The sequence below is a fragment of the Labrus bergylta genome, chromosome 15 (genome assembly GCF_963930695.1).
Source record: "Labrus bergylta chromosome 15, fLabBer1.1, whole genome shotgun sequence".
Taxonomy (NCBI): domain Eukaryota; kingdom Metazoa; phylum Chordata; class Actinopteri; order Labriformes; family Labridae; genus Labrus; species Labrus bergylta.
In genome coordinates, this window is record NC_089209.1 from 12,852,364 (window position 1) to 12,873,793 (window position 21,430).

General features: G+C 41.0%; 1 protein-coding gene across 4 annotated transcripts in view; it reads left to right on the forward strand.

Annotated features, from left to right (window-relative positions):
- wasf1 (WASP family member 1) overlaps window positions 1-21,430 on the forward strand; it is a 57,915-nt gene that overhangs the window by 24,933 nt on the left and 11,552 nt on the right. For all 4 annotated transcript variants that reach the window (XM_065964002.1, XM_065964001.1, XM_065964003.1 and 1 more), the window contains 3 exons: window positions 2,766-2,900; window positions 13,461-13,614; window positions 17,391-17,508. In XM_065964002.1, coding sequence (XP_065820074.1) covers window positions 2,766-2,900; window positions 13,461-13,614; window positions 17,391-17,508 — 407 coding nt within the window. The remainder of the gene's footprint in view (window positions 1-2,765; window positions 2,901-13,460; window positions 13,615-17,390; window positions 17,509-21,430) is intronic.

The window sequence follows — 21,430 nt, forward strand, 5'->3', positions numbered from 1 at the left end:
ACCTTCAGCTACAAGAATGACTATTTCTTTATAGTTATGTTAAATGTCTGAAACCGCGGCTACCGAGTACGTCAGGTGAGATGATTTACAGCATTCTGGCTGAACAGCCTTTTAAAAAATAATTTACAAAGCAAAGAGTGAGAACTACGTTTAACTGTAAGAATAAAGCAGGATACTTTTTTGGGGGTCAGAAAGCTGTAGAAGCTCATTTAGTCGAATTTAATATACCTGTATGGAGATAAAATTAAGCTTTTTTGAATTCTTTTTTTTGTAGTTTTATTTTTGGGCCTTTATTTAGATAGGACAGTGGATAGAGTAGGAAAGTGAGTGGGGAATAATGCTGAAAAGGAGCAGAGTTGGACTCGAGTACAACAGCCTCTGAACAGGGGGCGTGCAAATTTGCCAACAAGTGCCCAAGCTGAACACTTTTTTGAGGAGAGCGGAGGCTTCAGAATAGCAGCGGTATCGCCAAACAGCAGTTTTTTGGTTTAATGCTGGTGCTCAAGGGCGACATCTACTGGATCAAAAAGTCACACATTAATAATAATACATTTTATTTAAAGGCGCCTTTCAAAACTCTCAAGGTCACCTTACAGAGCAGAGATAAAAAACAACAAAGTAACAACACAATTTAACATAAAAAAAACCACAAATGTACAGGATGTAAAGGAGTTATGAGAACGGGTGGAGAATGATCAGACTGAATATGCCAGTTTAAAAAGATGTGTTTTGAGATGAGATTTGAAAATGGAGAGAGTGTCGATATTACGGATTTGTGGTGGGAGGGAGTTCCAGAGGTGGAACATTCTTCCTTTAGCATACTCTGTGGAGGGTTAAAATGCTGATCCGGCCAGGTTGATTCTTATTTGTTACTAAGATTGTTGTTAAAGATAGGAGTGGCTTTGCAGGAGGGGTCATTGTTCAAACAGAGGAGCAGGTGATTAAGACTGTGAATGAAGGATGTTATCAGACACTGTTACCCGGATCAGTCAGCTGAAAAAAAATTACATGGATGTGGAAATTACAGTCTGTTTGCAGTGCATAAACCCCTTATTACAAAGATGAATGCACATAACAGATTTCAGTGGTACCAAAAACCACAGGCAATGGCCTACAGAGATGTTGAATAATAGTTACGGTTCTATGCATCATACAAAATCATATTCCTGCCAAGGGGGCGATGCAGGCCCCCGACGCTTGACCCCTACTGTGAGGGGACGGGGAGGCTCTGTTATGGTGGAAACTTTTGCTGGCATGGTTCGGGTCCACTTGCATCCTTAGTAGATATGGTCACTACAAATCAATAAATCATTGTTCTAAATGATCACCCACATCATTGATTCACAGGGCCCAAGGGTTCGCTGAGTGGTTTGATGAAAAGGAAAATATTCACTTACTGTACAGCCTTTGCATTCACTAGATCGCAATACTGTTGAACAGATGTGGAGGATTGGATCAAATGTAGGCAGTGCTCAACACCACTGTCATTTGAACATCAAATGGTCTAATATCTTATTTTTTTTGAAGTAGATTCTAAGGGGCGCTGATGGCCCAGCCGTTAGTTTGCACGCCATGTAAGGAGGTTATAGTTCTCAGAGCGGGGGGCCGGCGCAGATTCAAGTCTGACCTCTTTAGCTCTTTTCCCGCATATCATTCCCCAGCTTCTCTCCCTGATTTCCTACTCTATGCACTACCCACTACGGGCGGCAGTTCCTAAGTCTGTAGGGACTTGGGCAGGGAACCAAAGGGTTGCCGGTTCAAGTCCATTATGGAACTGGGAGTGGTTGTTGGAGAGGTGCCAGTTCACTTCCAAAGTACTGCCCTTAACAAGGCATCGAATCCCCAGCAGCTCCGGACACCAGTCCCCTGTGCAGCCCCCTCACTCTCCCAGTAACAGAGTGAGGGGTTGTAATTTCCCTATGGATCAATCAAATAAATAACAGTATCCAAATAAATCACAAAAGAAAATCTTAAAATCAGAGGTAGATTCTGACATAACCAATGACTGATTCAAATTGGAGACATATGTCTAAAAATCCATTCTGCAATAAGAAGCATGTATATGAAGCATTTAAAAACAAATCTATAAACATGTTGCCCTCTCCGTCACTTCAATTTGTAATATGTGTTATTTGGTTTACTTCCAGTGTGAGGCGTTGTGCCAGAAGGCGTGAGAAAAAAAAACTGTGCATGTTGCGCCTTATGTCGATGACTTATGTGGTTTGAAATGTATCCAGTCGGATTCATAGAAGGGATCAGATCTATACGTCAGTTCACTGAGAGATGGTGGCTGATATTAAACTCAAATCATGGCTAAAATGTTGACTGACGGAGGCTGTGGTACACACCAAAGCATGTCAGAACCTTTCATTGATGTCTTACCATTTAAGAAACACGAAGCAAACTATTTCTCCTCTTTAATTGAATCTTCATTGTTTTTGTTTTTTTTCTATCTCTGGTGTCACACAGCTCTCTGTTCTAACATCTCTAGCTCTTACATCTGTATCAGCACTCAGCCTGGGTTCTCTTGGGATTTCCACTCCCCGCTGCGCTGACACAGCGTTTCGCCGCTTTTTAATGTCAGTAATTGAACATCGCTAAAACTCTGAGACTTGACACAGAAGAAAAAAAGTACCTCTTGTTTGCTGTGAATGTATTTCACACATGCTGTAGGTCAGTTTGACTACCTTTTGTGAGTTTAAACATAGCTGTTGTACTCTAAAAATATTCAGACATGACCAACACTGTGTGTGTGTTTGGTGCAGGTAAATATGCAGAGGACCTGTTTGGAGAGCTCTTCAACGAGGCCCACACCTTTTCTTTCCGGGTCAACTCCCTGCAGGAGCGCGTGGACCGCCTCTCCATCAGTGTCACACAGCTGGACCCCAAAGAAGAGGAATGTGAGTACTGTGACACAAACACACAACCAGACCTCACTCTGCAGACCTGCTCTTTCATTTTCTTTTCTGTGTTTTCCTTCAGTCAGCCCTTTAGCTCTTTCTGACAGTTACTGCACCAAATCATTCTTGATATGCCTCTGAGTGTGTGTGTGTGTGTGTGTGTGTGTGTGTGTGTGTGTGTGTGTGTGTGTGTGTCTGTGTGTGTGTGTACCTCTAAATGTGTGTGTTTGTTCATGTTTTGTGATGGAGTCTCTCCAGTGTTAAAGGGTGTTATTAAAGGAATAGACAGCAATGAGACGGTGTCATGTATCTCTTCCCCTCACCATAGGAAATTGAAACGGTAGTCAGGCTGCATTGAGAATCTGCAGGGCTGTCAGGTAGGCCTGGTTATCCAGAGTGGGGGGGGGGGGGGGTTTGACAGGAAAGTGTAGTAAGAGGTGGATGCAGGGGTTGCAAAGTAAAAAGAGCGAGAGTCACAGCAGTGTAATACCATGCTCCAAGGCACTGTATCGATTTCCCATGGGCCGACGGTGTGTTTACGGCTTTGCACAATGCTACTCTAACTGCTTCCTTGTCACTGACATGCAGACGGTGAAATGCTCGCTGGGTCGTACTTGCCACTTATGGCTTTTCATGTGAACGCAAGCACAGGCTTCTTCTTCAAGGCGATGAAATGGTTGTTTTTGATTTTTTTTTGTTGTTGTTGCAGAATCATGGTTGTGTGTTGTGTTCAGGAACGTAGCCCTCCTGGTCCAGATTACTCACAGATTGCCCATCCTAATTTTCCTTTCCGTTCCATCCTCCATTTTTTTTTTTTTTTCCCTCGACAGGCTTTTCCTCCTGTGAATTGCTTTGCAGCTTCTTTTCACTTTTGTTTAATTTTGTTCCTTCACATGCCTTTTACCTCCTATTCTCGTCTTCTTGCTTCTAACATCTCACCGCCCATCATCCTCACCCTGCCAACATTCTCCAGCAGTGCTAATTGAATAAAATAGTGTTAGAGCTAATTATGGAAGTCTGTTTTTGCAGGGCGCCTCAGCTAGTAAGTCCATAATTTCCTTTTGAGGTTGAAGGTTGAACACATTGACACATTCTCCCTCTCTCTCTCTCTCACACACACACACACACACACACACACACACACACACACAGTCCACTATCTGTGGCACAATGAGACATTAATATTTATCTTTTTAGATACACATCTCTTTGAAATACTGGAGTTACAACAAAGTAGATCTTCGTGTCATTTCAGCAAACGGCTTCTTCTTCATATTCATGTGACGTTTCTGTTTCTGTTTGGACACAGATTTAGAGGGGATTGTGTGTGTTTAGTCATGCGTGCATCTGCTGCATCTATTCATGTGGTCTTTGCATTTTATCTCCCTTTATAAATAAACCCCAACTGTCCCCCCCCCCCTCCTTTTTAGCCTGAGGTAGTGGCTTGGGAGATGGTGGATAAGGATCAGCTCAGTTGCAGTTTAAGTGTGTGGTGGTGCGGGAGGGGGGGAAGGGGGGGGGATGTAAAGGAGGAGGAGAGTAAGAAAGATTGAAGGAAAGAGGGATGGCAGCATAAAACAGGGCACTGCAGCAAAAAAAAGCAGCGGAGTGTAAAAGGATTGTACCGCAGAATTTCCTGGGCCAGGTTGAGATAGCCTCCTCTGCAGGTTACACAGATTTCCTACTCAGTTCAACTCCTCCGCACTCATTTCCCGCCAAATGAAGTTGCCTTTTTAAATGGAAAACCTGCACTCCACTTCCATTTTCGTTTGTTCATTGAAAATATGTAAAATCAGACGATAGCGGGGGTGGTGTAATGGTGCGTGTTGCCAAACTTGCCAGGAGAGAAGTTGGATAACTGCAATAAAAAGGTGGATAGTTGTTGGAGAGATTTGTTTCCTGTGAATTAATGAACAGTGTTTTTAAGTATCTACAAAGTGCTTTATAAATAAAGGGTTTTATTATTATTGAATGCCACCCCTTTTTTTTACCCTCACACTTCTAAACACACTCAACTGTTCTCAGTTTAAAGTGTCTGCTTTTAGCACGAGCATACGACTCATTACGCTAGTGTGTGTGGGTCTGTGGTCGGCCAATGAGGAGGAGTGAAGGAGAGGGGAATGAGTGCAGGCGGGGACGAGGCCATAAATCAGGCGCATGGAGGGTTTGAGTTAGAAAGATGGGGGTCGCAAAGGATGGAGGAGAGTTAGTGCAGCACACATTGACTTTGTTTCCCATATTGTTCACAGACGTCTTTGAAGTTCTTGAAAAGCCTCAATGACCTGGAAAAAACTGGTGACAAATTACACTCCGTCTAACTTTCTTTGTATGTCAGAGTAATTAGAATGTGTTGAAAGCTAACTGCTGCAGATTTGGTTTGTGACTCAGATAAGTTCTGGCTCGTATTTGATATGAACACTAAAGGGATATAGCAGTAATTTACACAGCGCCGGCTGTATTTAAAACTATTTCTGAATATGTTCAAAGCTGGCCTTTGTAAGGTTGATAAATATTCTAAGAAATGGGCTGTGTTGTGATGTGGTGGAGCAGAATTCTTACACACACAACTGGCTTTGACATTGCAGACAAAATGACCAGATTTAGTCTCAGAACAGTTCACGTAGCAACAAGAAGAAAATGTAAAACATCACCCAGCCCATTTTTATAATGTAGAGAAAGTTACAGTTGGATCAGTCGTAGAATAACCACAAATACTGACAGCAAACATTTCTGTACAGCCCGAGCTGCTGTGTCTGTATGATTGAGTGAGTTTATTATCATCAAACATAACAGGGCTGCTGAGAATAGTGAAGCACTGTGATAAGGGAACAAAAAGCTCACTCAAGAGAGAAACAATCTCTTAAAACACTGCAGTATTTTGATGAAATTCAGCTGAGACCATGAGATCCACTTGTTTTGGGTAAGAGTCTACCTGTTATCACATTTTCTTTATCAGTGCAGTTCTGATGTGTTTGCTGATCTCAGTGATGTTTAAAGACGCTTTCTCAAGTTAACTCAAACACTTTGTTCATGCATTATATTATAACGCTAGTCTCGATGATGATTCAGCTGCAGAGATGAGTCAAGCTTATTGCAGATAGCGGTGTATGGCAACTTGAGTATGGGGTTTAACAGTAACTGTTCAGTGAAACGTACGTCATCCTACGGAGCTTAAGTGGACAGACAGGTGTAACTTTCACTGCTCAGCATCACTTCCATATACAGCAGAGTTTTTCAGCGTGTGTAAAATAACAGAAAACCTTTACTGAGATTAACAACACTGGAAAGTCAATATTTTTAGTCCCATTCTCGTTTGTAAAAAAATCCAATTAAATGTAAGAACCTCTCATGGTATACAAACTAAAACAGTTTTTACTGGCTCTTCAGAGTGAGTCAGTCTCAACACAAAAATCACCAATGCAGCCCTGACAGCCACTTTCTTTAAAAACCTTTATGGCAGCTTGTAACCGTAGCCTTAATACAAATTGACAAAAACATAAGCTAATGGACCAACTAAGAAGTCTAAACTCACAACCTGCCTTTCCAACAAACCCGCAGCTCCAACCCTAGAATATTCTGTCTTTTTAATGTTATACATTGAGATGATGAACCAGCTAGGCGCTGGATTATGTAACTTCACTGTTTCTATTCAAAGTGCCAATGCACAGAGAGAGAAAGGCTTGCGAAGATGTTTGATTTTTTTATTTTTTATTACAAGAACTCAATGTGAACTTCTTTTCACAGTTCAGAAATGCTTTAAGTTAATGAATGAGAGATGCGACTCCAGGATCGGGTAATAAAGATCAGTCACACAAGATCAGACAAGCACAATGCAGCTTAGCTATGTTTGACTACAGATATTACGTCACAGTTTTAGACTTACAGGATTTAAACTAGTGTAGAGAGAGACACTGGATTATGGTTCATCCGTCCAGGGACACGGGACGCAGTTATAGGATGATAGACACTCTGACAGATGTGTAGCTGAAGGTCGTGAAGAGATGAAGAGATGGCCGCAGTGATGTATGCAGTGTCACTGGTGCTGCAGGGGGCTGAGGTCAAACGTGTTTCATCACATGAATTTATACATTTTCTATCTGCACACACACACATCTTGTCCACATCCTTTGTACCTTAGCCTCTAAAGGGTATCGCGTTGCCCTTTAGGCCTCCACCTCCCCTGCTGCTTCTTCCTCCACCTTCCCTGTCTTTGTTGTCCTCCTCAGCCCACTCCCCTCGCTCTCTCTGGCTGATCTCTGCTCCATCTTTTTGCATGGTTGCTATTTGTGTGCTGTCAGGCCCTCTCCCCCCACTATCACTCGGAGCCGGCCAAACTAATGGCCTGTATCCCCTATTTAATGGCACCGTTATATCACTGCACTGGCTGCAGGCCATTATGGAAGGCCACAAAGCCACCGCCGGTCCCTCTGGGCTCGAACAGTTTCTTTATATACTCCTTATAGTCTCTCATTGCTTCTCTCTTTTTCCTGTTTGTCCCTTGTTTTGTCTCTGTTTGATATTCCCCCCCCCCCGGTTTCTCATTTCTCTTCTCTTACCGAGTCTCGTTCTGTCTCTTTCACATGACATCTTGATCTTGCAGTAATTATATTTCTCTGTTTTCTTTAGTTTTTTTTCCCCCTGCTGCTTGTTAACCCTCTTTGACTCCTCTTTCCTCCGCTTTTATTACCTCCCTCATCTCTGTCTGTTTTTCTTTGCAGACTGTTGGTTGGTCTCCTTACAGACTGTTTATATTAGCCTTTTGTTAAACTAAATAAAGAACTGTCAAATGATTACATTTTTTGAATATTAATGAACTGCTGAATTTCAATAGTCAATCTTGATAATTGCGTTTTAAATCGCATGTTTGAAATTTCTCCAGTTTGCTTTGCAAAGCAGTTTTAAGTCCATACTAACAATGTGAAGTAATCCTTACCTGTGTCTTGACATGATGATCAAATTAAAGCAAAGATAGGAACTTTATGATCTTGAGGTTTGTATAAAAGTGCTGCAATGCTACACCAGTGTGATCTGACACCATGACGTGGCGATAGGAGACAAAAGGACTTATTCTGTGAAATACTGTGTTTATTATTTTGAAAGGATAATGTTGTTACACATTAAGAAATATGAAGGCGTGCCTGAACAAAATGAATATAATAATATGATATTCTGGTTTAGTTTGATGTTTAATTTGGTGAAGATAGTCAGGATTTTCACATGATCAAATCTATGTGTGAAAAAAACTACTCCCGGACACATCAGGAAACTGTGTTCACATTGGGTAATTGTTGTGCTGTCTTTTCTCCTACTCCCACAGCAGTAGTCAAATCCTCAGTCAAGGTCAGAGCCGACATGGAATAGTTGTCATTCTTTCCAAACACAATGCTCGGTTTAAAGGAGAATGAAATTGTGTTCCTTCAGGTACACGAAACAATGAATGAGAAGTGAACATGTCTCATCCAGGAGCTAATGTTTCATCAGACATAGATTTGGATTGACTTGAGTTGAATAGGAAATAAGGACAGAAAAAAGACAAAAGCATGAATGACCGTTGGCATCTGACCTTGTTTCATGTGGTTATTATGTTTTAGTCAAAAGTCCTACTCAGAATTGTACGCCTTTTTTTTGTATCAGCGTCAAGGAAACACAAAGAGAGATACACAGAACATCTGTCCATCAGGCATTTTTTATTTGCCTTACTGCCATAACAAATGGGCCATATCACTTGAATTATAAATGTCATTACATGAAATTGCATTGAAGCAACGACGGGAGATTTTGTTCATGTCTCTCACATGTATTATGGACTCGCTTTCTGAAACCAAAGGAGCACTGGGTGTGTGACAAACTTGACTTCATAAAGGCTCCGGCAGTTATGCGGAAGCTATAATTTGTGGTTATGACAGTTCATCCTGAAGCATTGAGGGCGATGACCAGCATGCATTTGTGACACCACGCAGGGATGGAAGGAAACATGAGTCAAAGAAGAACTGAAAATGAAACAGGGATGTAAACAGTCTTGTCTCTTCACTTTAAGCACACAGGCACTCACAGGACAAGTGTAAACACTGATGAATGTTCCCATATTAGTTGCAGAGCATTAACTTTATGTATTCTTTTTGAGTTTTCACATAACCCAACACATCATTGCAGTGTTTATTGCCTGTACACAACAATGGTGATTCAACAGAGTTTGTCAGTGCGACAGGGAAAACAGTCAGACTCTAGAAGGAGAGAAAAAGGACAAAAAAAAATCAAAGAAAGGGGACAAATACTAATCAAGCTTACATGTAGAAAATGGAGGCTCTCAGAGAGCAGAGGCAAACAGTTGATTCAGGACTGCAGAAGGAAGCATGCAGGAGGGGAAATATAGGGCAACATTTGCATGAAAGTACAACAGGAGAGAGAGAGCGCCGTGTCGGCATGCTAAGAGACGGCTCGACCCTGTGCCTTTCTTATCTTAGGAGTGTAGGACTGCATCTCTATGAGCCAGGGGAGAGGGGGGAAAAATTTCATTTCGCTGAAACTTTAGGGAAGTGTGTGTGTATGTGCATGGGTGTGTGTGTGACAACAACTTCCTCACCTCTCTTTGGCTGAGTGTTTTTTAGCGAGATGCTATCTGTCTGAGGGAAAGATATGAGAGAGAGAGAGAGAGAGAGATAAACTATCCGCCACTCGCTGACTGATAAGGAGCTTCTCAGGCTGAGATCAGAGGCTGCTGCTGCTGCTGCACCCGACACTCAAATAAAACACATACACACACACACACACACACACACACACACACACACACACACACACACACACACACACACCACAGCCTCTCACATGCTCACTCATTCATTCACAAATGCGTACTCTCACATTGCTCTCATTAGCTAAATGTCTTCACTAAATGGATGTAATTGGTAGTTCGGCTGAATAAGTGACATTTTGTAATTAGGCTGTAGAACATCATGTAAAGATATCCATCTGTGTGTGTGTGTGTGTTTGAGTGATCTCCAGTGTGTATGTGTGTGTGTTTGTGTGTGTGTCTGCCCACATTGATTAGTGCATAGTGCCTCTCTCGCTGCTCAGTGATGCCTGGCAGAGGTTTACAGCCACCTCAGACTGCATCAGATGCATCCTGACACACACTTATGCACTGCCTCTCTTGTCTGTCGCTTTTGCGCGTACTTGTCACATCATATGACAGCTCCTCTGCTCTCCCAGAATGCACTAGGGGCAGCAGGGCACAGGGCTCTTGCCTACATTCAGCACCAAATCGAGGTTGGGTAGGGCAGTGGTGTTTTTTTTTTGTTTTGTTTTTTTAACCCCTGACAGGATATTAAATGAATAAAATAGTCAAGTTCATTTATTCAAAAATATATATATAAGCATATTGAAGGAGAGTGTTGGTGTCAGCTTCTCTAACCTTCACGCTGACCTTCCTATGAGCAGGCAGCGAGGCAAAAAGTGAAATGTCCTGCAGGCAAAAGCATCCAAAAAGCATCCCTTTAAAGTTTATATCTCTTCTACCACATCTTTATCCCCAACTACCTATAATCTCCTCAACCTCCACGTCTACTTTGATCTCAACACATGCGTGAAATTCTAAGAAGATCAATTTGGTTGAATAACAACTTAAGTCTTTTTCATTTAAAAAAAAATTGTAGGTGACAAGTTAATTTCCAGATAGAGTTGTTTATCACGATCAATAAGCTACACAAACTACTGTGTGTATTTTAAAAACTGAGGTTAAGGTGTATATAGTGTATATTTCTATTATAATTGTTGCTGTGGTTTCTATCTTTCTTTTTAAGTTTACTTATGTCCACTGTGAACACTTCTTGTCTATCACATTTATTATCTATTACTGATTATATCTTTGCCCTCTATATTTGAGCTGCAGTAGCAAACACATTTCCTCCAACGGGGGATCGATTAAGTTGGCAGGTGTCCTAGTTAAGTGGTTCCCAAAGTGGGGGTTGGGACCCCCTGGGGGTTGTGAGACACTGAGAGCGTGGTTGCGAAATGCCTTCCAATAATAAATAATTTAGAAGTTGCATATTTTATTCATTTTTTACAACTAGAGTTGTTAAGTAAGAGTAATGCTGAAATTAAGTTTAATCTGTAAAAAAATGTAAGTATGTGCATGACTGCAACAATGTAGGTGTGTGTTGCTCCCTACAAAGAAAAATCTGTTTGTTACATTTTGTATGTCCACTCAGTCCTACAGTTTATACATGGAGATTACATGTTTTCTGCTTCTTACAATACGTTACTCACATACAGACAGTGGGGGTCCCCAGTATGTAGCACAGTTATTTTTGGGGCCCTGAGCTTAAATGTTTGGGAACCCCTGTCCAAGTTTAAACAAACAGTTTTATAACAGCCCTAATGTCCGATGTGAAATCTCCCAACAGTTTAATACACGCTAACTCCATCTTCCACATTTGACTTCACAAACATAAAACTGTTGAGCATGCAGTTCTCTTTTGCCGTTACCAACCCTTTTTCAGTTTATTTAATGAATCAAAGCTTAACGTTTTGTATTTTCACCTATCTGTACTTTGTTTTAAACTCTAAAACTCCCTTTTTAGTAAGTCAAAAATAACTTAATTCTTAAACAAGCAGTCCCAGGATGTGATGGAATATGAGATATGAAAAGTGTGAGATCAGGCTTCCAATCATCTTGAGCATAACTTTATTACAAGGAAATCATATTGAACATAATAAAGTTCATGTTTGATAAGAAAACACACATTTTCCAGGTTTGTTTACTCTTGAATTTATGACTTTAAAACTCCAGTGAGACAGAAAAATAATTGAATTAATATTTGTCTTTATGAGCCGCAAAAGCAAACCAGACATCAGCATAAAGACTGAGTAACTCTTGATTGTACATTTTTAATGCTTGAAACCACTGCATACGGGTTTGTGTCACACAAAGTGACAACATGCTGCACAAACAGCCTTTTTGGCGTTCCCCAGGGTAACTATTCTCTGTGCCTGCGACGTTTGACTGTTCAACAAAAAAACAAGAGTGATATTGTCGGGAAATAAAAAAAGAACCTAAACATGTACAGGGCAAGATCAGCAAAGAGATACAAGTTTCTTCTTTGTCCTTAATGAGTGCGAAAAAACATTTTAAAAAAAACATGAGTCCCTCCTTTCATTTTTTTATTTTTTACTACTCCGTCATCTTAAAGAACATCCAGGTTTTATTTTCATATATGTGGTGCTTTTTCTTTCAAATTCACCTCTTTATCTCAGTGAATATCCCATTTATTTCTGGTAAATGTACAACTTAAATCATGTACTACTTTTATCTCCCCAATTCTATATTCATCTCAGAATATAACCCCTCCCCTGGCTCGGTGATCTTTTCTTTAACCTGCAACAGCCCGTGGTTATCATTTCCTACCAACTCTCTACCTTTGACTTGTTGGTATTCCTTGAGAGTTTTCTTTGTGTTATCTCTTGCTCTGCATTTAACTTTTAAAACCTTCCTCATGTCTGCCCTCTCCTCTCTCTATCCTTTTCTCCTAACCCCGACTCTGTTGCAGTTTTTTTTTTTTTGTCTCCCTCTTGAATTCTCTGGCCTCCTTTTTGTCTCTCAGAGTGTTACTCAACTTTTTCTCGCTGATGGTATTTTATTAGCAATGGCATGGCCCGATAGCATGGCCTCGGGTGGCTTGCTTTTTTATTTCAGTGAGATTGTGTGGAAGCTGTACGGCAGGCTGCAGTGTTGAAAGTCAGATTTGGATTGTTGCTTCTTTCTAGCCAATAGTTTGGTACGTTTGGGCTGTTTTTCATGTCTTTGTGCGGTAAAGTGACAAATAATGGAGAACTGTTAGAATACTCTGTTTTCAGTCTTCCCCTTTGGGCAGCAGTAAAGTATTTCCATTTGTAACTCCTTCATGAGTAATTCAGATCTGGTTACAACACTCTGGATTCCTGTCCAAGACGTTTCTCCTCAGCTTGATCAGATTGAGGATTATCCTGAGTGTGTTTGTGTTTCTTACTTACCCTCAGCTATTTCTCTAACCTGTTGTTGTTTTTAAAGCGTCAGCTGTGCAGGCTTGGTTTCTCTGTTCTTTTTTTTTTTTTTGCCCTCTGAATATGTTGGCTGTCTCTTATAAAAGCGGCTGCCTGACAGATGACCTTGGCCTAGCCATCCTAGCCTAGCTTTGCCAGCATGTTGCTGGAGGGGGGGTTGATTTAAGCCAATTAGGACAACAATGCAGTGTCAGTCGAGGAAGAACGTTCCTTACAGGTTTGATCACTCCTAAAACTGATTAAAGTTTTTGAGTGATGAAATGAATGTCATTTCTAATGATGATAATGAGGAGATGTAACCAAATTATAATCCTGGTGTACACCAGAGACACGAGAGTGACAGAGTTTATTTGGAAAGTACAGCTGAAGAGAAACAAGTATTAGACTTGCACTGATTTCTTATTTTCTCTCTATTTAGCGTTCTCTCAGTCGCATGCTTTACAAACAGAAACATATAAACTGAATAACCTTCTCTTTTGTCTTTTCTTTCTTTTCCGACCCCTCCCACTCCATCCTCAGTGTCTCTGCAGGACATCACCATGAGGAAGGCTTTCAGGAGTTCCACTATTCAGGACCAGCAGCTGTTCGACCGCACGTCGCTGCCCGTCCCACTGCAGGAGACCTTCCAGACATGCGAGCAGCCACCGCCCCTAAATATCCTCTCGCCATACAGGTCTGGATCTTGACTATTTTTGCTGACTTTGCAAAAGGTGCCCTGGGGTCAAAAGCTAATTGTATACGGAAGATCTTTGACAATGTTCATTTTGAAATTACATTTTGCCATTCAAATGATGCTCACCACCATGGAGAATAAAGGAGTTCCAAGAGGTGCCCCTGACTAATGATGATGATTCTAGTTGCTGGTAAAACTCAAGCATTGTTTTTTTCTATCAATATAATAGTTTAATCCTATTTAATTAACATGAAATCACTTCCCATACTTCACCAATAAACCCAGGATACGTTGGAAAAGCAACTGATAGACCTACACACAGTGGACAAGATGCAACTCCCACATTGAGTTAGAGGGATCCTTTTGTTTTTTGTTTTTTTTGCAACTAAACAACCAATGAAATCCTGGTGAATAATGACTCTTTTTATCTGCGGACATTGGGTCTTAAAAGGGGGCAGCTCTGCATCCTGCTGTGTTACCACAACAGGACCTAAATGGTGTCACATTTTGGCTGATATTTGGCAGCTCTTCTTTTGAATTATCCTTTTGACTGCTGCTGTCATAGCTAGAACTGAGCACAGCAGTGATTCTCGGGATTTTTGAAACACATTGTACTACCTTTTGTTGGTTGGTGTATTTTTATCATTGGCTGCTCCGTGACCCGTTCACACCAGGCAACCACTCCTGGCTCTAAAGGTTGAGTGGTGAGAAAAGCTCGCTATCTGAAGATAAATAATCCATAAAAAAGCTCAGCTGGCCAGCACTCTCTCTCTCTCTCTCTCTCTCTCTCTCCTCTTTACAGCTCAGCCCCCTCACCTCGTATCTTCCTCACACCTCTTTTTTTTTTTTTTCATCTCTCGTCTCACTCGATTTTTTTTTTTCTTCTTCTGCAGCATCTGTACTGACCTCCTTCTCTGATGCTGCTATGCTGACCAAGCCAGTTAGAGAAGGTTACAGCTCGCAAACAACCTTTGAATTTTGTGTATAGACGCGTAGACACACTGTCTGGGGGGGGGGGGGGACAGGTGCAGAGGTAGACTGTGGTATTTAAATCTGTCACCTCAGTGTTTTTTAACCTCTGGGGCTCGACATGGCACAGACCAAGTAAGAGGCAGCTGTGGGTGTCGAACCGCAGATATTTTTTTCCCCCAGTCTTTCCCTAAATGCGTAGTCCAACAGCTTCCCGTCAGTTTTGTTATTCAGAAAAGGAAGTTTAGTTGAATATAACATGTTCATCATGAGTGTAAAGGTCACTTCCGTGGCTGGCTAGAATTGCTCTCACACCTCCTTAAATCTCAAACTGAAAGATCAACCTTGAGTGTGCCATCCAGAGGAGTAGAGTAGGGATATGTTATAGCGGACAGCTGCTCTGCTAGTGTGACCATGATGGAAACACGTCGGTTGCATACCATGTCTAGCGAGTTGCATCCATGCATCACACACCTGCGTCTCTTTGTTGTGTTTTAGTCCCTCCTGCAAGAGATGCATGGAGAGATGCAATGAACGACGTCAGTGTGTGATGACAGAGTCAGTTATACGTGAGTGAAGTTAACTTAGTGTCCGTGTAAAGGTCAGTCAATGAGCAATATCCAAGTAAGGGGCGTGACTGTCAGTAAAAAGACTTCACTCATGAATCTTTGCTCATCGCTCCTTAGACTCTCTATCCTTAAGATTACGGGTCAAGAACTACTTCCAGTACGACAGAGGACTGAGGAAACAAGAGACTTGAAATGTATCTAAAGACATGGACCTAGTCCGGGTCCCCTTTCCTTTTCATGTCTCCTTTTCTTGTCTTTTCTTTTCACCCTCTCCTCTCCTCTCCTCCCTCTCCTCTGTTTAAACGTTGTTCCTTTCCTTTCATCAGCTTTTCTAATTTCATTTAATTTCCTGTCTCCTTTTCTTTCCCCTCATCTCCCCAGTTTGTTTTTCTCCTCTGCCCCGATCTTGTCATTTTCTGCCCTCCTATACTCTTCACACATCACACCAGGAGGCTCCCTGGGACACCTCCCCAGGCTGTTATTGCTCAGATCCTCCCTGAGCACAGCTGCTCTGCTCGCTCTCCTCCTGTCTCCCTCCCTCTCTCTCTCACACACACACACGCAAGCACGCACACACACACACACACCCACAAACACATGGATTGGATAGTTACACAGAGGGAATAGCATGCATAATGATTCACTCAAACCCTCCGTTAAAACACACACACACACACACACACACACACACACACACACACACACACACACACACACACACACACACAAACTCACAAACACACTAACAAACAGTAACTCTCTCCAGTCTTGCCTTACCCTGTTTCTATTTTCTTTCCTATGTTGTGTTGTATACCATTAAATATTCCTCTCTTGGCTTTTGAAGCTTTTCTCCTTCATGTTCACTATTTGTTTTTTTCTTCGTACCATCATCTAATCATTGCCTCCCCGAGCTTCATCACAGCTGGGTAAAGGCAGCTACACAAGTTCAGATTAAGACCACTGAATGATTGTGATACACTAAATATTTATATGTATTCCTGTTTAGCTGAAGCACCTGCTCAGGATTATTCTGTAACGGACTGACAGTCCAAAAACCTCACTGTGTTGATTTGAGCAGCCTTTCTTAGTATGCAGAATGTTTAAAGACAAGGGTTGTTTGATTGTGTATCAATATTCTTTTACATGCATTTTTGAAGAGTAACTGCTGGAGTCGATGTTGTACACATGTGGGCTGCAGTAATTGCATATTAGAATACGTGTACATACTTCTTATAACTTTGTTTTTGAATGATTACGTTAAGTCTGTCAGTCTGTCAGTCTGGCAGACAGCATACTACAAAACCCACGAGGTACGGCTTCTCTCGCCATGGAGAAAAGCCAGTCCAAGGCGCATGTCAGACTAGTAAATTCATTAAGCTTTGTTGTGGCTGCTGAGAAAAACTAATGACACTGTAGTTGTTCCATTCATCCAAAATGTATTTATCCAAATGTAATATTGAACGGATGCAAGTTTCTCTAGTCCTGACTTTGTTACAGGCAGTGCACCATGTAAAACTGTTTTAAACGCATTGACTGCATCTTTAGAGCTGTAGTTTAAATCAATGTCTTTATATGCACAGCTTGCATTTAAAGAAAAAAAACGAAATATAACATTTGGACTGAAGATTGACTTAGGGGAATTTCACGTCAATCCAAAACACAATTTCTCTGATTGTTAGTTACCAGACTGCCAATGGCATTGCCTTGCCATTGGGTAAAACCAAAGAAGTTACTGAGAAGTTACAGACTAAGGGGAAAGGGGGCCTCACAATCAGTTTTTATACTTCATAACTCTGTTGGATGTGTTCCTGAGGCCCAATAAACACTTTTGAGGGAACCGTTTGAGAAGCTTTCTCTCCATTTTTTAACCAAGGAACCAGGAACTACAACAAGTTCACCTATGACAGTTCTCACACCCTCAATGAATTTTAATTCAAATTTTGAATTTTGAAGCTGTAAATATGTCTTCAATTATTTGGGAAACGAGAATTTAATTGGAGGTGAGCATCTGAGAGCCTCTCTACATTTGGCACAAACTGATCAGTCATAAGAAAATAACTAAAAAGAAAGTCATTTAGAAATGGCCTTGAAAAAAGACAAAATACAGCAAGGCGGCTTTACAAGCAAATCAGAATATTCCTAACATGTTTTTTTTTCTTTAGACTGCTGTTATTCTCCTGCATATCAGCCGAAATGTAACAATGTATATTTTTTTGCTTCTTTTTTTTTAACTTGCAGGGACGATGGGAAGGAGGGTCTGAAGTTCTACACCAATCCGTCCTACTTCTTCGACCTGTGGAGAGAGAAGATGCTGCAGGACACAGAGGACAAAAGGAAGGAGAGGCGGAAACAGAAGGTATGTCTGAACAATTACAGCACAAGGACAGGACACTGAGAGTGCAAAGGACATTTCACCTCCTTTTCATCCCGAAATCGAGGAAAGCGCTGATTCTTTAGTTTGTACAACAGAATGACACTGAGGTCAGTGAGTAGGAAGACTTCGAGGGAGACTCTTCCTGTATTGTTGCACAGATCCATATTGATGTGTGCTGCTTGAGTAGACTGACAAGCTGATTCACCAGCCTGGCTTCATACCATGTGGTCTAATGCATTAATTAGCCACCACTCCGAGATTAATCAGCCCTTCCTCCAGTCAGCCCCTTTCTTGTGTCATCATTACGTCTGTTAATTAATGGGAGCATCTGCTTTTCACTTGCCCCCCCACACGCAGCGTCACATACAAACACAAAAATAACCTCACGAGAAAGCTCTGTTCACTCACTCACACTCTGAAGTTGAATTTTTTAGGCACTAAGACAAAAACTAAGACGCAAATTAAATAAGAGCTCTTTACCACCAAAGAAAGACCCTTTCCACTATCTTTTGCTCAGGATCGAGGGGTTTCCCCACCCTCCCCTCCAGGAGCTCTAATCAGCACCAGCTTGCATTTCCATGCGTGGGAAGTGACACAGTTTCCTCTGTTTGCCTCCTCACAGTCAATCAAAGCTTATTAAAGCCTCGTCATTGAGGAATAATGAGAGTGATTTTCGGCCGAGGGCTCATGTGAGAGAGGAAGAGGATATAATTTGTTGGTTATGAGGTTTGTAATGATTGTGGGAATGATGCATGAGAGGACAGAGTTTGAGTTCAGACAAGAAGCAGAGCAGAGAAAGTTAAAAAAAAAAAAAAAAGATATCTGATACATTTTCTGAAGCAAAAATGCATCTAGTTTAAAGTAGTGTTAATGAACATACTTTACATTGATATATGTGTGTCAGATGAAACACATAGCTCGTTTGCATAAGTACACAGTCTGTATTGCTTCTCGGAGGGTTACGCTGATGACCACTCGTAGCACGAGCCCATTCCTATGATTTCATCTAATTAAAGCCCCGGGTGGCCTCAGCTTGTAAAGCCGTGTTCATTTCCCTCCTCACCACTAGCAGCTCCGCAGACCCCATGCAAAGGCCTACAGGACGTTCACAGGGGGCGCAGGATGGATTAGAGGAATTACTGACACATAGTTGTTGGTCTGTGTAACCATCCCGGTGAATAAACGGTCTGAATGAGGATCAGAGTAAATACAGTGTGTGTGTGTGTGTGTGTCTGTGTGAGCGTGGAGAATCTGCTGTTAGGAGATTGAGGGATGGAAAATGAGTTATGAACACAAATACACACGAGCGTACGTGTGTATGACCTCAGAAGAGGTCAATTTAGCGTGTCAATTGTTGATGGATTTAACACTTAGCTTATTGAGTGATTCTGCCACATCATGTTAAGGTGTCTCTCTGTCATGGTGTTCATAAAGTGTGTGAGTGTGTGTTTGTTTGTTGATATCAATAACAGTTATAGTCTTTTTTGTTTTGTTCAGCTCATAACACGATCAGCATACATGTGTAGTCAAATTAAACACACATCTTTCTTATTTTGCTGTCACAGCACGAGTTCATATATAAACTCACAAACAATTAAAACATTCCACAAAAACACACAGAAGGTGATTTCTTCATAAGGAAAAAAACATGTAAAAAATAGAAAAGATAGAAAAATGAAAGGTTAATAAACATATTGAGCTAAGTCTACTCCAATGGTGGTTATTTCTGACAACTATCAGTAACTACCAAAATACATTACAATGGGGGGGGCCACCCAAATTTTTTTTTGTAATCAATCATGATTCACCATGCAGCTTTGGTGACCAGGACCTGACAGGCCGAGCCACCTGTCAGTCAGTGACGTTATCTTTCCTCTTAAATGTTGATCGAGGATTGGTTGATTCTTTTGAAATGTCGATACTAATAAGAACATTTGAAGATATCTGATTCTTTATTAGATGTGGCGCACATTTTTTTTAAATTACATTGACAATAATTGAATAAACATTGATTGCAATGGAAGCATTACAGACACAAGCTAGCAGATGAAGGTTCATCAAAAGTTGAGTTTATAAGCATGCTTCGCCTGAATAATTCATGTGAAAACAAAATGATAATCACAACAATTCTGAAAACATTAAGTATTCCTGTTGATTTCTCTACTTTTTTAATATATTTTTTTTATTCTGTATGATGGTCAAATTAGATGAGAGATCACATTTCAATACAACAAACTGTAGAAGGGGAGACAGAATGAAAACAAGAAGATTTATTGTTGAAGACTTTTAATCGAAGGACAAGTCATATCAAAGTAGTGTTACTTGTTTGATAAATAGAGATCAGGTCTTATAGCTTTTTGTGGCCCACTTTTTTATGTTTTCTAAATTCCCCATTCCTTGAATGCTCTGTGGCATGAAAACAAGGTTTGGATGGCTTCCAGTGAGCAGCAACACAAATCGACTTTAGCTAGAGAGCAGAGAGACACAGTTCATGGTTCAGTTCAAAGTTTCTCCCACGCCAGAGAGGAAAGACAGCAAATCAAATATTGAAGCCCAGGGGTTGATGGACCATAATGAATGGCTCGACAGGAGCTGTAACGAGGGAGGCTGCCATGTTAAACAGAAATCCTTCAGACGGTTGTTCCATTACAAGTCAAATAACTTGTAATATCTCTTTTTTAGACCACTGTATTTTGCTTTTAGTGGTATAGACTTTAATTTTACCTGAACTCTCTTTTTGAGTTTGAAATTCTGAATGTCTTTTCCCCCGTGGAGTTTTAGGGAATCAGAGAAACTCAATAAAAGGGAAAAGTAAAAAATGTTCCGCACAGTGCGAAACATCATGTAACATTTCATTAATTCATGGCAGAGTCAAAATGTGAATTTGGTGATGGAAAATCAAAAAAACAGTAAAAAGGTAACAGCTGAATGTTTAAAACCAGGATATCTACATTGTAATTACATTTTCCTTAAATAGACGTAACATCTAGAAATCCTCCTTAACTTAAAGTCATATTCAGAAAGTTAAAGTCAAAAAAACAGATCTACACACACTCTGTTACACGCGCACACACACAAACACACACACACACACACACACACACACACACACACACACAGAGATTAGCAGCCAGTGATAAATGAAGAGCATCACAGGGCAAAGAGAAGGGAAGAGAAGCCTTCAGTGTCCTAATCTCATTAGCTCCCGTGTTAGCCGCACCCTCAGTGGATTAGCAGCAGACTATGTGCTGAAGCAGTCAGAGAGAGATGGCGAGAGAAGCTCAAGGACTCTTGAGGAAGAAGAAAACGCAAAGAGCCAGGGAGAGACTGAGTATGCAAGAGAGGAGAAAGATAGTATTGAGATCAGTTTTTTACTACATTGATGTTTGTCTCCAGAGTCTGGATGCCCCGCAGAGACGCCCCTTTGCTTCTGCCTCTTCCAGCCCTGTCTCATTATAGCACCCACTGGCACAGGCAGAGCCTTATCATCATAATGGAATATATTGACATTTACATTTCAGACCATTTTTTTTATTTCCTTCATATCTCCCCAGAAGTACAGAAATATCCTCTGGATTTATTCAAGTCTTTAAAAAAAAGACTGCTGACAGTCCTCATTAATAGCAGTGTGTGTGCAATCGTTACCATAGATACTTTATGAATATGAATATCAGTAGGGAGCTGTTTAAGAACAGACCAGGTTTGCTTTGGCCAATAAAACCAGATTTAATGTTTCTAAGGAGATAATTAAGGTTCACACTCCAAGAAAGAAAAAAAACGTTGTTGCTTTTCTTGTTATCTTGGCTCGTGGGACACCCACACTATTTGTCTTTTGTATTAGTGTGTGCAGATTTGTTCCTTATATGAAGACAGTCAAGCTATCGTTTTGTTGTACGTCTCCTCT